General features: G+C 31.5%; 1 protein-coding gene across 2 annotated transcripts in view; it reads left to right on the top strand.

Moving 5' to 3' along the window:
• The window catches only part of LOC132740220 (solute carrier family 49 member 4 homolog), a 39,788-nt gene extending 25,590 nt beyond the window's left edge, over nucleotides 1-14,198 (top strand). For both annotated transcript variants that reach the window (XM_060728081.1, XM_060728082.1), the window contains exons 8-14: nucleotides 1,010-1,060; nucleotides 2,811-2,940; nucleotides 4,727-4,835; nucleotides 5,653-5,720; nucleotides 6,462-6,580; nucleotides 11,373-11,552; nucleotides 13,655-14,198. In XM_060728081.1, coding sequence (XP_060584064.1) covers nucleotides 1,010-1,060; nucleotides 2,811-2,940; nucleotides 4,727-4,835; nucleotides 5,653-5,720; nucleotides 6,462-6,580; nucleotides 11,373-11,552; nucleotides 13,655-13,797 — 800 coding nt within the window. In that variant the 3' untranslated portion in view covers nucleotides 13,798-14,198. The remainder of the gene's footprint in view (nucleotides 1-1,009; nucleotides 1,061-2,810; nucleotides 2,941-4,726; nucleotides 4,836-5,652; nucleotides 5,721-6,461; nucleotides 6,581-11,372; nucleotides 11,553-13,654) is intronic.
• The last annotated feature ends 1,111 nt before the right edge of the window (nucleotides 14,199-15,309 follow it).

Below are 15,309 nucleotides of genomic sequence, written 5' to 3'. Positions count from 1 at the left end.
ACTCAAACCAGCCTGCAATGATTCAAAATCTTACCCAAAGCTATACTGTTACCTGCTTATATATTGAGTAACATGTATGGCAAAAAATGTACAAAAATAGTACTTAAGCAGCTCATAAGGAGCAACATATGAGGGATTTTAACTGTTTTGAAGTGTCAGCATATGTGATGGCAGTGTGTGCTTTGTTTGTTGTTGTTCACAATTTCTTTAAACAACATTTCTGCCTTAAAGACTGATTTTGACAAACTTTACAGGAATAATACCTAGGTGTATTTTTACAAAATTAGATAAAATATGTAAAAGTCTTTTTCACTCAAATTACAATGGCCAGGATGTAGGTATTTTGCATGAAGCATGATAATATTGTGGTCCTATACAAAACTTTTATTAGTCATGCCCCTGTGGTCACTGAATTTATATAGGCTTATTAAGGAAAACAAGTAATTATAATTCAGTCTACTTAAGAGAAATTTCAATTGCCAAAAAGCTAAGATATTTGTCATGAAGCAGTTTTTAACAGATATCTACAAAAAAAATTTAAGATTATGTACTAAGTATCCTGGAAAAAAAAGACAAATCCAATGTGACTTAATTACTATCTTAACGAATCTCTGGTGAGCGATCCAGGGCCATCATGGTCCTCTTGTTTTTAGATAAGCATCTATCTTACTTATTCATATACCTAATTTTTGTACTGTAGGCAAATGTAGTGAATGTCATGTATTATAAAGAGCCGTGTCACGACAAAACCAACATAATGGGTTTGCGACCAGCATGGATCCATTGACCAGCCTGCGCATTGGCGCAGTCTGATCAGGATCCATGCTGTTTTCTTTAACCAACTCTATTACAAGTAGAGAAACTAATAGCGAACAGCATGGATCCTGATCAGACTGCGCCAATGCGCAGGCTGGTCAATGGATCCATGTTGGTCGCAAACCAATTATGTTGGTTTTGTCGTGACGCAGCTCCAATTGTTTTAATATCATCTATATTTTTTCTTGTACAGAATATGATGTACCTGCTGAAAGAGACTCTGTTATGAGGTATATGTATTATTGTAAGTTTCAACTTATCAATATCTTATTGCATTTATAATTTGTAATATAAGTAATATGTAGAATTATTTTCAAATTCATATTAAGTCCACAAACTAAGGGGGGTATATAGGAGTGAGCTTATTGGTCTGTCGATTGGTAGGTTGGTCCACTTCAAGGGTCCAGACAATTACTTGAGTTTGAAATGAGATACTGTAATTAAAATTTAAAAGAATCGTAACAGTCTGGTACCTTTCTTGAAGTTATTCAACTCTATTTAGTGTCCTTGTATTTCAATTCTCTGTATCTTTTTTGTTCAGATACTAAATATGTATAATTGAATTGAAACATAAAAATTAATAAAAACAAATGGCATTTATGAGAGATGTAGTGATAAAGAACAAATACTACATGTATAATGATCATGATTTCCTGAATTTGATGCATTTTTTTTGGCCATATTATTTAACTAAAAAACTATAGTCTGGTATTTACCTGAGACTTATTATAAAGATAGATTCCAATTAAGGGCTATGCCTTGATCAGGAACGATTATTTTATCTAGACCTTGTATCTCATTAAATGTTTAATTTCATTTAATTACTTTTGAAACAGCACTGAACTCTTGGACCATTTAAGGGATGGTCTTGAAAGTTGAAAACAAATACCGTAAACAGGAAAAATGAGAAATATAGAGGCTGATAAAATGTCTAGTATGTTTTAAATGTATATCTCCAGTTTTCTTATTTTCAATTATTTTATTGTCTAGAGCATTACTTTTAAACTTTCCAAAAGATTTACTTAGAACTTGAAATACGAATAAGTGACTACATGAAAAAGGGCAAACTGTAAAGCTGTGTTTTTATTTACCTTCTGTATTGCATCTGCCATTAGTCTTAATTACCAAAGAACTCTTTGATAATGAAATATCCTTCTCTTTAACATATTTATTGTTTTGGCAGTCATGTCAACAAGGCTTTTGTTATATGAGCAAAGTTGACAATTCAGGATTCCCAAAATATATAATGTCTGTTCCATTAATACTCAGGGTTGCTTTAATTTGCTCTTAATGCAGCACCTATTGTTCTTGTTTTGTCTATTTATATCAATCTCTTTTCAGATAGGTAAAAACTAACTTCTTGTTGCAAATTTATGTGCATGTACTAGTATTCTCAAAGTAACTTATTTATCTCTTGCAAAATCAAAAGAAATTTGCACCATATTTTAAGTCACTGTTACATGGAAATTTGATGTGACTGGGCTTGGTGAGTGCTCTTTTACATTAAATAATTTCTTCTAATTTACTGAAGTATTGTTTGCCAAAACTTTCAAAACTTCATATGATTACAACATACAGTCATATGTACACAATAACCATTAATGGTTATATTATAATCATAAAGATACCTCTATCTTGATTTGTTTTAAGTGGGTTAAAATACTTTTTTTTTAGTTTTAGCTACAGGTATTGTGATTGCTGTGTTACCATTGTTGTGGTCATGCAACAATTTTGATCTAACCCATTATTCAAACCTTTAAAAGTCATCAACATAAAACTTGGAATAATTCCCTATTATCATAAGGTTCATTAATGTTAGTCAAGGAACATAATTCTGAAAGCTATATTTTTTAAGTTATGCCCCGTTTTAACTCTTATCATAAATAGATTATTTAACAGTTGAGCATTAAAACTGCATTCTGTCTCCATTTATATATCAGATCTCTTCATATTGATTTATTTTAATTGTCTTATTTATTTTTCTTATGTTTCAGCATTCGGATTTTCAGGATTTTGTTTCTTGTTGTTTTTTACATATTTCCCATCCAAACCACCACTTCCTCCAAGCCCCACAGCATCTTTGGTCAGGCTTGACTTTAAGTTAGGAATTTTGAAACTTTTAGGGTGAGTATAATGCATGTTTAAATTTTATTTGTTTAGATATTTTGAATTATTATTTAAATTTCAATTGTGATAAAAAAAAATAAATTCTGAACAAGTTCATTATAGGACCAGGGTGGGTCAATATTATAGTGACAATGCAATATGGTCAATAAATTTATCAAAATAGCAGAAGTTTTACAATTTTCTATTTCCACCTTCAGAATAATCTCCTCCTTCAGAAATACAAACTTTACAGACATTTAATCCAATTTTTAAATGCTTCAACATAGTCCTCTTTAGGTATATATTTCAAATCACTGAGAAATGGTCGACCCAAGTCAATTTCTATTACAGTAGCTCCTTGTGTGCGGGAGCATTGTCATGCAGTAAATACAGGCCTTTCATATCAGTCTCATGCAGGACTAACTTCATAGAAGTATGATTTTTTTAATTTTCTTAAAGCGACATCTATATAATACTTGTATGTGACACTCCGAAAGGCCTCTTAAAACAGGAATTTGACAATAGTTCCACGGGTATTGAAAAAATAGCATACATCTATGTTTATTGACACTTCTCAGTCTTTTGGCAATACTTTGTGGGCAATGTTAGCAAATAGGGTATCTGCATGACTGGCAGTTACTCGCCTTACTTTTAAGTGATTCTCAGATTCGTATGGGTTTGACCCTTTTGATATCCTGCGTTATGAGCTATCAGGATAAATGGAAATCTGGCATCTTTGTCAATGATAAGCTTGACTTAATGAATGTGTTTGTCAGTAATTAAGGAGCGTTTTCTACCAGACTTATAGGCATCTTTAATTTACTCGTACACATATTTGAATTTATGCATCCACCTTAAAACATTTACCTAAAATACTTCAGTGTTGGCATAAATATTAGAAATATCATTATAAAAAAATACAGCAGATTTTCGTTGTTTTACTTCTGCTTTTATGGAAGCCCATATTTCAGAACTTTTAAAAGAGCGTTTACCATGTTTACCCTGTAAGGTATTTTTAAATGTGAATAAAATTCTTAATCGGTTGACAACACACATTATTTTGGTATCATTTGTAAACAAATACTTCGAAGCATAGCATAGCTTATACAAACACAAGAATCACAAGCTAAATAAGAAAATATACTTCTTATTGCATTACATATTGGCCCACCCTTGTACAAATTCAGTAAAACTACTGGTACAGTTTTCCTTTTGTTTAGAATAAGTTAATATATTGTTTTGAACACATGATATCATAAGATTTAGCTTTGCCAATGTGCAAACTATAGGGTATTCTATAGACCAATGTATTGGACAGACATAACAACAATATATGGATCAATATGAATGATTATAAGTTATCATTACAAAATGAATTGGTGATTTACTTTAAAGGAGTTTTATATGATTGTATTTCATAGTATGCACTTAAGGTCTCCGGTCCAATTCTGGATTATATTTGGTGCTTAATTAACCCATAAATTGCTATATTTGTATATAGTATTGTTCCATCTTTGATTTTGGAACAGTCCATATTTAGATGAAGGGATTTCAGTGTTAAAATACCAAAATTTTGATAAGCTACCAGCAGTTTAATACCTTGCAGACTGCTTGGATGTCTTCCATAATATCTCCTTATAATAGTAATGCCTTCTGCAAAGAAGCTTCTTAGACTTCATATTTATTCAACAAAAATACCAGTTACAATGAACAACGTTTCAATTAAAGCATATAACTTATTATACTATATTTCAAATAAATATACAGTGCTCGATGTTGTTATAAGATATTACTTTCATTTTAGAAATCGTACATTTTGGTTGATCTGCTTCATATATGGACTTTCAATGGGTATCCTTGGATGTTTTAATGGTGTGTTAGATGTCAATCTCAAAGATCATAACATATCTCAAGTATAACCAGTTTGATTATCTATTTATATTGTGTTTTTTATTGTGAATGTATCATTATCATTTTCCATCAGGAGTTGTGATAGTAGAACAATTCTCACTTTTTCAAAAGTCAGAAAAAATATCAACCATATTTTTGTGCTTAAGTATAATCAGGGTGGCCATATTATGTGGTATATTACATAATTTTAACGAATCACATGAAACATTTCTTCATCAATTCAGAGTAGAAAAACTGCTATACATATGTTATTTCTCCATCATTGTAAAATGAAAAATAGTGCATGCTGAGCGGCAAACAGTTACCATGCCAAAGATCTTATTGATTCTTATATTAGACATTAAATATTGTCAAACATTTTGAAAAACTACCATTTGGTCATGAGGGTTATTTGCTGTTCAGTGTTGAGAAAAAAGCAAATGTCAGATAACTGTTTGCTAAATGTTCAGGAATATTTGCATTCCACAAAATAGTCATAATCATCTGCAAATAGGGAACAGTTTTCTACATGTTATTTGTTATATTCCATTAAAATTGAAAAAGAAAAAGAAAATAAGTGTAATCAGATGCATCTGATATCTTATTAGGACTTCATACACCTCATGGTCATCCTGGTGATACTTCTGGAAATGTCACCGAGACCTCTAATTGACATTGGTCAAATTTTAAGGTCTTGGGACACCAATCTCTACTTGACTATTAATTGTTTACTTTTCTATCTAAGTACATGACTGTTTTGTTTTCCTAACTCTCATTTCCATAGATATCTCCTAGTCTATACATAATATTAATTATACCTCTTTTTATCATAAATTATAGACAGAGGCAGCCTGGCTTGGTTTCTATGGAGTTGTAGGTACATGTGTTGCCTGTATTGTTGTAGCAAGGTAGGAAATTTATCAGTGTCCTAATCTTATATATCAGGTTTATAAATATTTTTTTTCATCCTTGACTTTTTAAATTAAATAGGTCATTTCCAGACCAGTATATCAAGTGTCAGGTTAACATTTTGTGTGTAGGATGTCTCAATGTGTTCAGGAGTGATGTTTAATTGTTTTTAGTGCAGTTATAGGTTAACTCCTATTATATCATATAAGGAGTTAACCCGTTACTGCATTAAGGTGATGAGATGTGGTTGCTCTCTCTGCTGTATTTTATGTAAAGGTTATCAGTTGTATAGTTTTCTGAAGAGATATTATGTGAGCATTTAGCCATTATGAGATATTTGAGCCGCGCCATGACAAAACCAACATAGTGCGTTTGCGACCAGCATGGATGCAGACCAGCCTGTGCATCCACGCAGTCTGATCAGGATCCATGCTGTTCGCTGTCAGTTTTTCTACTTGTAATAGAGTTGGTATTTTAGAGAACAGCATGGATCCTGATCAGACTGCGCGGAAGCACAGGCTGGTCTGGATCCATGCTGGTCGCAAATGCACTATGTTGGTTTTGTCATGACGGGGCTCATATATAGCTATAGGGTAAAAATGGCCATCATCAATTTGATTTAATAATCTATTTCTGCATTGAATAATTAAGGACTTTACAAGCTACATGTATAGAACATAAGTGTGCAACCCATGCCTATCAGGGTCCTTTTGTTCCTTTGTTTTTTTCTATAATTTTAGGGGTGCTGATATATTTGCCAAGCACATGAAATGGATTTTAATAGCTTTGTACATTGTTGGTGGTGGCTGTTTCCTTCTGTTTACTTTGGCTCTGATCTCTGTGGTACCAGATACTGATGGTAAACAAGCTTATGTTTTTAAATAAACATGCCTGAAGTAACAAGTTGGTTATTTCGAAGTGCTGATGTAAATTAATATTCATAGATATAAATGTACTGAAAAGACTCATTTTTAGCTCGACTATTCGATAAGAATAAGTAGTGCTATTGCAGTCACCCGAGCGTCGGCGTCTGTGTTGGCGTCGGCGTCTGCGTCGGTGTAACCACTTATGTTAAAGTTTTTGTAATAATTTAAATATTTTCAAAGTCCATTGACATATGGCTTTGAAACTTTGCACACTTGTTCACCATCATAACCCCAACCTGTAGACAGGAGGAGGTAACTCTATCAAGCATTTTGACAGAATTATGCCCCTTTTTCGACTTAGAATTTATGTTAAAGTTTTTGTAATACCTTAAATATTTTCCAAGTCCATTGACATATGGCTTTGAAACTTTGCACACTTGTTCACCATCATGACCCCAACTTGTAGACAGGAGGAGGTAACTCTATCAAGCATTTTGACAGAATTATGCCCCTTTTTGGACTTAGAATTTATGTTAAAGTTTTTGTAATACCTCAAATATTTTCAAAGTTCATTGACATATGGCTTTGAAACTTTGCACACTTGTTCACCATCATTACCCCAACCTGTAAACAGGAGGAGGTAACTGTATCAAGTCTTTTTTTTTTACTATCAAGCACTAAGAATAGTCGAGCGTTGCTGTCCTACTGACAGCTCTTGTCTTTTTTCACATCTTCACTCTGGGTATATAGATTTATTTTTGCATCTCCACTTACGGAATGTATCAATAGCTGGAATGTTGCCATATGACCTAAAATGTGTCGGTATGGCGAAACCCAATCAAACAAACACAAATGATTTATTGAACAAGAATTTTACACATAGTGCCAATATGACCAGTGTGACAAAATGACCTCAAAATTTTAAAGGGTCATGTACTAATCATGACAAACCTACAAACCAAATCCTAGGACTTTAGGCAAAAGCTTTCCCTAGTTATCGGCTTGACAAGCTTTTAATAGTCAACACAACAATAACCTTGACCTTTGACTTACTGACCTTTCAAATTATAAGCTTAATTAAACTAGGGGTCATCTAAAAGCTGTCCCACTTTATATTACCACTACTTATTTGTTCTTTGCGAGAAAGATATAAATGTGCATACATAATTACCAACTCACTCACAGTAAAACATAATATAGGAATATAATGTATAAATTTTTACCTGGAATTCAAAGCTTCTGTACTATTCTGGTGAAACTTCTGTTCTGGTACAAGATAAGGACCTTTAAAAGAAAAATTGATATTAATTACTATGATCTAAATAAAATAATTTTTTTGAAATAAACACTTTGAAAAGTACATTTTATATATATGCAAAAACTGTTAATGAAATAAAAATACTTGTACTTTAATTTCAAATAAAGGCAATCAACAGAAAACAGGAGTAGTCAAATTAGTATGCCTTTTAATTTCAAAAACAAGTATGTCCATATATGTTTAAGTGCTAATATAAAGTAATAATATTTGCCTCACTAAAAGCTTTATAAAGCTCCTTTAAATTACTGAATACCAGTGACACTTTGTCCATGTGCTCTTAACATTTACATAAACAACCAAAAGGTTGGATGTACTCCCTTGTTATGCTATTTTTATAAGTGTACCAATAAATGTATTAATTTTCTTAAATGTTTTTACATAAATTCTATCATAAACATATTCCTGAATACTCAATCCTGAACAGATAAAAAAGGAAACATATGTTCCCTCTGAGATTTTTATTTTCTATTTTTCTTTTTAATATAAACACACGTCAATAATTTATCCTTATGTAAAAGATTTTTTTATTGAAATCTTCCAAAACTCGTTTCAGAAAAACATAAAAACTGAAGCAATGATTGTTTTAGAAATATTCTGTGAGGCAATTGTCATCATATTATTAGTAAGAAAGATTTTTTACAGATCATAATTACCCTATAATAGTAATAATAAAACTTTTTAACAATTTGTGGCTAATTCTGATTGACTAAAACACTTTGAATGCAATGCCGTATTAATATTATTCTTTATTGTAGACCTTTCTAATAACATTTAAAGCTACAAATGTTCAGAATTGAATTCCAATCCTTTTGATCACCACTTGAAATATTGAGTTGAAACTAGAACTGTGTCCAAAGGACACAGATGCCCCCACTGACAACATATATATTTGGTTTATAGTGAAAAAATCAACAAAGGGCCATAATTCTGTTAAATTTGGTCGTAGCAAAAATTCCTTCCTTTACTACCATCTACACATTAAGGTTGTTCATCCCTGGAAGTTTAAGCAAAATCTGCCATCCGGTTTAAGAGGAGTTGCGTTCACAAAATTTCTATATGGTATATACTGAAAAAATCAACAAAGGGCCATAATTCTGTTAAATTTGGTCGCAGCAAAAATTCCTTTCTTTACTACCATATACACATTAAGGTTATTCATCCCTGGAAGTTTAAGCAAAATCTGCCATCCGGTTTAAGAGGAGTTGCGTTCACAAAATTTCTACATAGTATATAGTGAAAAAATCAACAAAGGGCCATAATTCTGTTAAATTTGGTCAGAGCGAAAATTCCTTTCTTTTCTACCATCTACACATTAAGGTTGTTCATCCCTGGAAGTTTAAGCAAAATCTGCCATCCGGTATAAGAGGAGTTGCGTTCACAAGATTTCGGGACGTACGGACGGACACTCGGACGGACAAGTGCAACGCTATATGCTCCCACTCTGTGGGGGCATAAACATGTACATGCTCAGGTTAATGTCTTTAGCTCAAATATTTTATCCCTGTACATGCAAGCATATTCTTTGAGTTAATAACCTCTGAAATGAACATATCATTGTCCTGTCATCCAAGACAGTTTACATAAATATATTTTTGTATGTTATAGGGAAGGGTTACATGTTATAGGGAAGGGTAACAGGCATAAAAATGAAAATGTAAGACCTATAGTGTATTGACCTGCACTATTAACATGAAATTAATATGAATATTAGTTAATATAAGTAGTTATTAGTTATCAATGTATTAAATTAATTATTTCAGTGTTGTTATATATTTCTGGTCATTTGGGCTCAATAATTCCAGCACTTTAAGTGTTGAAAATTGAGTACCATTCATGCTGATGCTCTAAGGGAATGTGAAGAATGATGCACTTTTTTATTGTTCCCCATTATGTAGAGAGTCAATCAAACCAAGTCTGCAATTTTCATGTAATTTTGTTGTGATAAGTGCTTCTGACTGGATCATCATTCTTTCCATTGCCATTTATCAAGAAAAAATGAAAACAAACTTAAAGGTAGATAAAAACCTTTTATATATAGGAAATTTATATGAACAAAAGCAAAAATAATTGATAACAATTTAAGAAATCTTTTTCAAAAAGGATTCAACTTGATTGAATCAAACATGATATAGAATCATAATCTCAATGCTGATTTTAGTCTAAGCTTTAATACTATATAAACTAAAGTAACATATTGAAATAGAGACAAACAGAATCCCAACACTGTAAAATTGAAAATGATGCAGGCTCCGTTTGATAAAAACCTAGCTGTTCATGGACGGTAGTGGTACTTGCAAAATAAAATTTACTTCTATGCTACAATTTTACAGTTCATATTAAATGTGTCAATCTTTCTTCTGAACCCACATAAGTATCCAAATGTAAGCACAGACAGATAGGCAGATAGATAGACAGACAGACAGATGACAGAGAACTTCTCAGAAGTGATCCAATACATGCAGTCGTTTAAAAAAAATCTATTGTTGGCATCAAGTTTGCACCCTGTGTGACAAAATCTAGCTGTCCCATCCTTAAAACAGAAATAGAAAAAAAAACTCAATCAAATTGTTATAAAGTACATTACACTAACAATTGTAAGATACACAATTTCTTGATTTGCACATGGTTTGTAATTATGAAAGAAATGTGTGAATATGTAAATGTAAGATGATAACTTTTATTTAAAATAGAAATACATGTATGTAAGTGGGTACAGATTTATGTACAGGTGTCATATAAAGGTAACCTGTCTATAGAATTTTGTAATGGATATTTTGCACAAAGCATTTCCTATATTGCCACAGCTTAAGTTACAAGTGCATTAAACATGGACCTATTGTGAAAAATGGCTCACCTCCATATGACCCAATCACCAACTTGTGCATTTGAAGAACTAGTGCATTATAACTTTATCCAGCAATGGATCTTAAATGAGCTTTCAAGGACCGTAATGGCCCTAGTGTCGGTAGTAATAGAACCTTTGGTATACATGTATTATCAGAAGAATAAAGGTTACTGTGGAAAATTTATATTTAACATGGTTTAGTGAATATGAATATGATATTATACTTTCTCTCTACAGGCACAAATATTTTCAGTTAAAGTTTGGAATAAAATAGTTGGTTTAGACCATCATCTCTTTGATACAAATTGTGAAATTTAGTAGTTTATACAAATTGTTGATGATATAAGAATGTAAGTGGCGGCATGGCCGAGTGGTTAACTCATTGGACTAGTAATCTAATGATCGCTAACCGCATGGGTTCAAACCCCGTCAGGGGCAAGTCGTTGTTTTCTGAGCAAGAATTTTGTTACTTATTTACACTAATTGCTCATAACTGGTTGGTTCCAGGAATGGATTTGAAAGTGTGTTTATAAGCTAATAGCTTCCTACAGAATCAAGCTAAAATAAATTCTGTATAAACCAAGAATGTTTGAAGGAAACGAGTTGGTTTATTGCTTTTCAGCTGTGATATATTCTACCTACATCATTGCAAATGTTTTCCTTGGTGGTGCATCTCCCTTGTTTTTTGAAATGGCATGTGAAGTGACGTATCCAGTGGCAGAAGGGGTTACAAATCTCGTTCTGACTTTAGTGAATAACATTGCAGGATTATTGTTTCTTTGCGTACAGCTGCTTCCAATAGGTAAATATGGTTGTTTTTTTACTGGAATTTACACCTGTATTAATTGTGCTTTTGCGCTTTACTATTAGCCAGTTGATACATGCTGAATCTGTCATATTTCTCTGGATTTTAATGTAAAAACATTTCGTAAGTCATCACATATTTCTTAAGTCATTTAAAACAGGATGGCAGGAAACATGATTTTAGACATTTACGTGTTGCGGAAGTCTTTTGGTAAACAGGAATTGTACTGCACCCAGGACTAATTCTGTGAAATCCTGAGTTCGTTGGACGTGTTTAGAGTCTCCTGCCGAGCTGAATGAAATAGAAATGATTAAAATGTGTGAGGATTTTACATTTAGAATATAAATTGAAGGAAATGGAAGTTGAATGTTCTCAAATTATATCCAAAAAGCAGAAAAACAACAAAAGCACTCTTAAGTTATTTTTTCATTTTGATCTTTCTTATATAAATTTTATTTACCTTCATTAATTTTATAAGAATAATTAGCCATAGTTTAATACAAAAATATGTAAAAAAAGAGAAATAAACTCAGTGGTAAAAAGATATATAGAATTATATGTTACAGAAACCTTTATGAGGTTTCATATATGAACTCTGGTTATGATATTTTTAAACTAGAAAACAAAGTTTAACACACTCTTATTGTGAAACTACCAGAGGCTTCTTTAGGGATTCCGTATTTATCTATCTATTGCATAATATATTTTTATTCAACTTGTTACATAAAGTCAGTATTAAACCGACAATCAATATCCTCTTTTTATTGAAAAGAAAAAAAGTTACAGATACATATATAATTGTACAATTAAGTAAATATTGTTAACTTCAAGAAAAAACATTAATTTATACTCAGACAAGCAAACAAACGTTATTTACACTAAATGCATGCAAAATAAATGATGTCAACTATGAGCTTTTGCAAATGCACACAAATAATATCAATGTAAAAAAAGATGAATGACCGAAAGAATAACAGGCAAAGTTATTATAAGATATGTCTTATATCAAATGTGAATGAGTAGGCACATTCTTACATATAGGAAATAATAATTATATGAAGTGACAAGATACGTATTGTTTCACTTCACTTGAATTGTTTATACAAAAATGTAGATGTGCTAGGAGGGAAATGATAATGCATTTTTTCCCAGTAATGACCTTTTTAATTTTATTTTGGAATCCCAAAGGCCAATTGCACATTTTTTATTCCAAAGGCCAATTGCATTTTAAGCATTCAGGAGACCTACCTGACTTGCCATGATTTCTCATGCAAAAAGACAGGGGTGTTTAACAAAGAGACATCAAGATACTTTTCAAGATAAAGAAAGTCTTCAACTTTTTCAAATCACTTGATTTTGAATCTTTTCATTCTGAATTTTTTTTTACTGAGCATAACAAATTTATAAGAATCGAAGATATCAACAAAAAACTTCATGGATGGATACACTTACAATTAAAAAGTATATTGTGTGGAGTTTTGTCTTTTCTAATTTTCATACTTCTTCTTTATCCAAAGCAGGACTTTAGTTCAGTACGATTTATCAATATGAAACTTTATAATATCCTCTTGACAAAATGGTGTTCCTGGGTATCTTTGTTAGGTCATGGCAGTTTTAGTTACCTTAACACTCAATAAGATTGAAAATATATCACTATTCTTGTGATGTTATGAAAAAAAAACATATAAATAAGATGCATGCACTATTGTTATTAAAAGTACTCCAGTTTTACATGCTATCATGTAGTTTACTTGAGCATAAAATGTTGATTATGTACATTCAGGACCTTGTTTCTGAATAAATGGTTAGATGCAGATTACCACTAGAGGTTGTCCGGGATCATCACTCATGGAAAAAAATTCTCTTTGTCCGAGGATTGAACTTGCGACCTCTGTATTGCAAATCCAATGTATTTTCTTTTTTTAACTTAGGATTTTAAGTGGGTTAGAAACGTATAAACCTTTTGTTAAAGGTATTATAAAGATTTTGTTACGTTAAAAGCTATGAAATGGTTTCAAAATTGATGTGAGTGAAACATTTGTCAACTTTTTTCAATTATTTTTTATGCAGTTTATACAAAAAGTTTGATTTTTTTACAGGGACTATGTGGGAGAACTGGTGCCTGGTTGGATCAGTATTTCTGTGTTTACCCGTACTTCTTCTCTTAAAAGAACGATATAACCGACTTGATATTGATATAGTTGTGGAAGAAAAACACTCAAACGATGAAGATGGTGAATGATTTGATCATGTGTACATATTCAGGTCATTTTCTGACGGATAATTTTCAAATATAAATACACATTGAAATTGAACACTTAAAATAGTACTATCAAAATTATGTGATATTGAAATTGTATTGGTTATATTTTGAAAAGTGGAAACTACATGTAAATTTATATTAAGATGATTTTTGTAATGGAAATTACATCATTATCAAAATATCTAATTGATGAACCATGAAATATACCGAATGATTCCTACCGATAATTGAAATAATTTACAACTCTACACAAGTCTTTGTCCAAATCGGTTATGAATCATTCTCGGAGCAATCCTTAAAATATTTGACGTAAAACTTGCTTGTGAGTAAATTCATTTCTTCATCCTAAAATATAGATTTAACACTCTGTAATTGCTTTATTATCACCATTTTCTACAGCAACAAGCAAAAGTCCAATTCCTAATTGAAAAAACGTATTAAAAAAATGATTTTTACAACGATGAAAAAAAAATATATTTACATAAGATATTGAATTTTGTTGGTGTTTCAAAAACAATTCCTTAAACAAGTGAGTGGCCGGTTATTTCGGTATATCATATTTTGTGAAACTTGTGTAGAGAATATTTGTTGTTGTTTTTTTTCACAGGTTTCATTTTTATACGCTTGAAAAGATTTGGTGAAAAAATGGTATGCACATGTTATCCCTCTGTTAGCAATTTCGTGTCTGCTCTGTATTTATTTAAATTAAAACTACTTGACCGAACTGTAAACTATAATTAGATAATGCGCAGAACGCATATTTTCCCTTTCTCTGGTCAAGGTCACACTTTATTTATGAATTTCAAAATTTTTAAGTTTGATCTGTATCTTTTGAACCTATGGAAGGAAATTAAATTGGTTTGTAGAATGTTACTTATAATGAGAAGATATGCAGATCACACGTTTGGCCTTCCTAGGGTCTCACTAACTCATTCAAAGTGCTTATATAGGTCTATAACAAAGGGAGAGTACAGTGTCTGTATTAATTAATTTATATGTTACATTCCTATGTATTAGTTTTACTATTATGTTACTTCCCTTTATTTACCAAACTATAATACTCGAAATGTTGTTTTTTTTGTAGCAAAATTTAAATTTTTGACATTTCTGTACAGATTATAATTATTAAGGAGATTTTAGGTGTATCTGATTTAAGTATTTTGAAGTAAAACAATGTTATTTATGGTAACTGATGAAACTTAAAATATGTAAATCCACTATATTACAAATAAGTTGTGAATGTCAGTATAAACAGATCAAATTTAAAGGTATGTTAGGTGACCTGGGTTCGTTTCCCTAAGATTTAAGGTCACTTTGGTTGTGATTGGTCATAAAATTGTTTTCACGGTCATTTGTATGATACCTCTGCTCTGGCATAAATGAAGTGTTATCAGTTCCTTGCGAAAGAGGGGAGATAAATAGTACTGGTAAACTGCTTGACTGCCCAGGAACGATGCAGTGGCTTAACTATGCAAATGCCTAACTGCTGTG

Source organism: Ruditapes philippinarum, unplaced genomic scaffold (genome assembly GCF_026571515.1).
Source record: "Ruditapes philippinarum isolate M1 unplaced genomic scaffold, ASM2657151v2 ctg4655_1_1_1_1, whole genome shotgun sequence".
Classification (NCBI taxonomy): Eukaryota; Metazoa; Mollusca; class Bivalvia; order Venerida; family Veneridae; genus Ruditapes; species Ruditapes philippinarum.
This window is presented reverse-complemented; position numbering and strand designations above follow the sequence as displayed.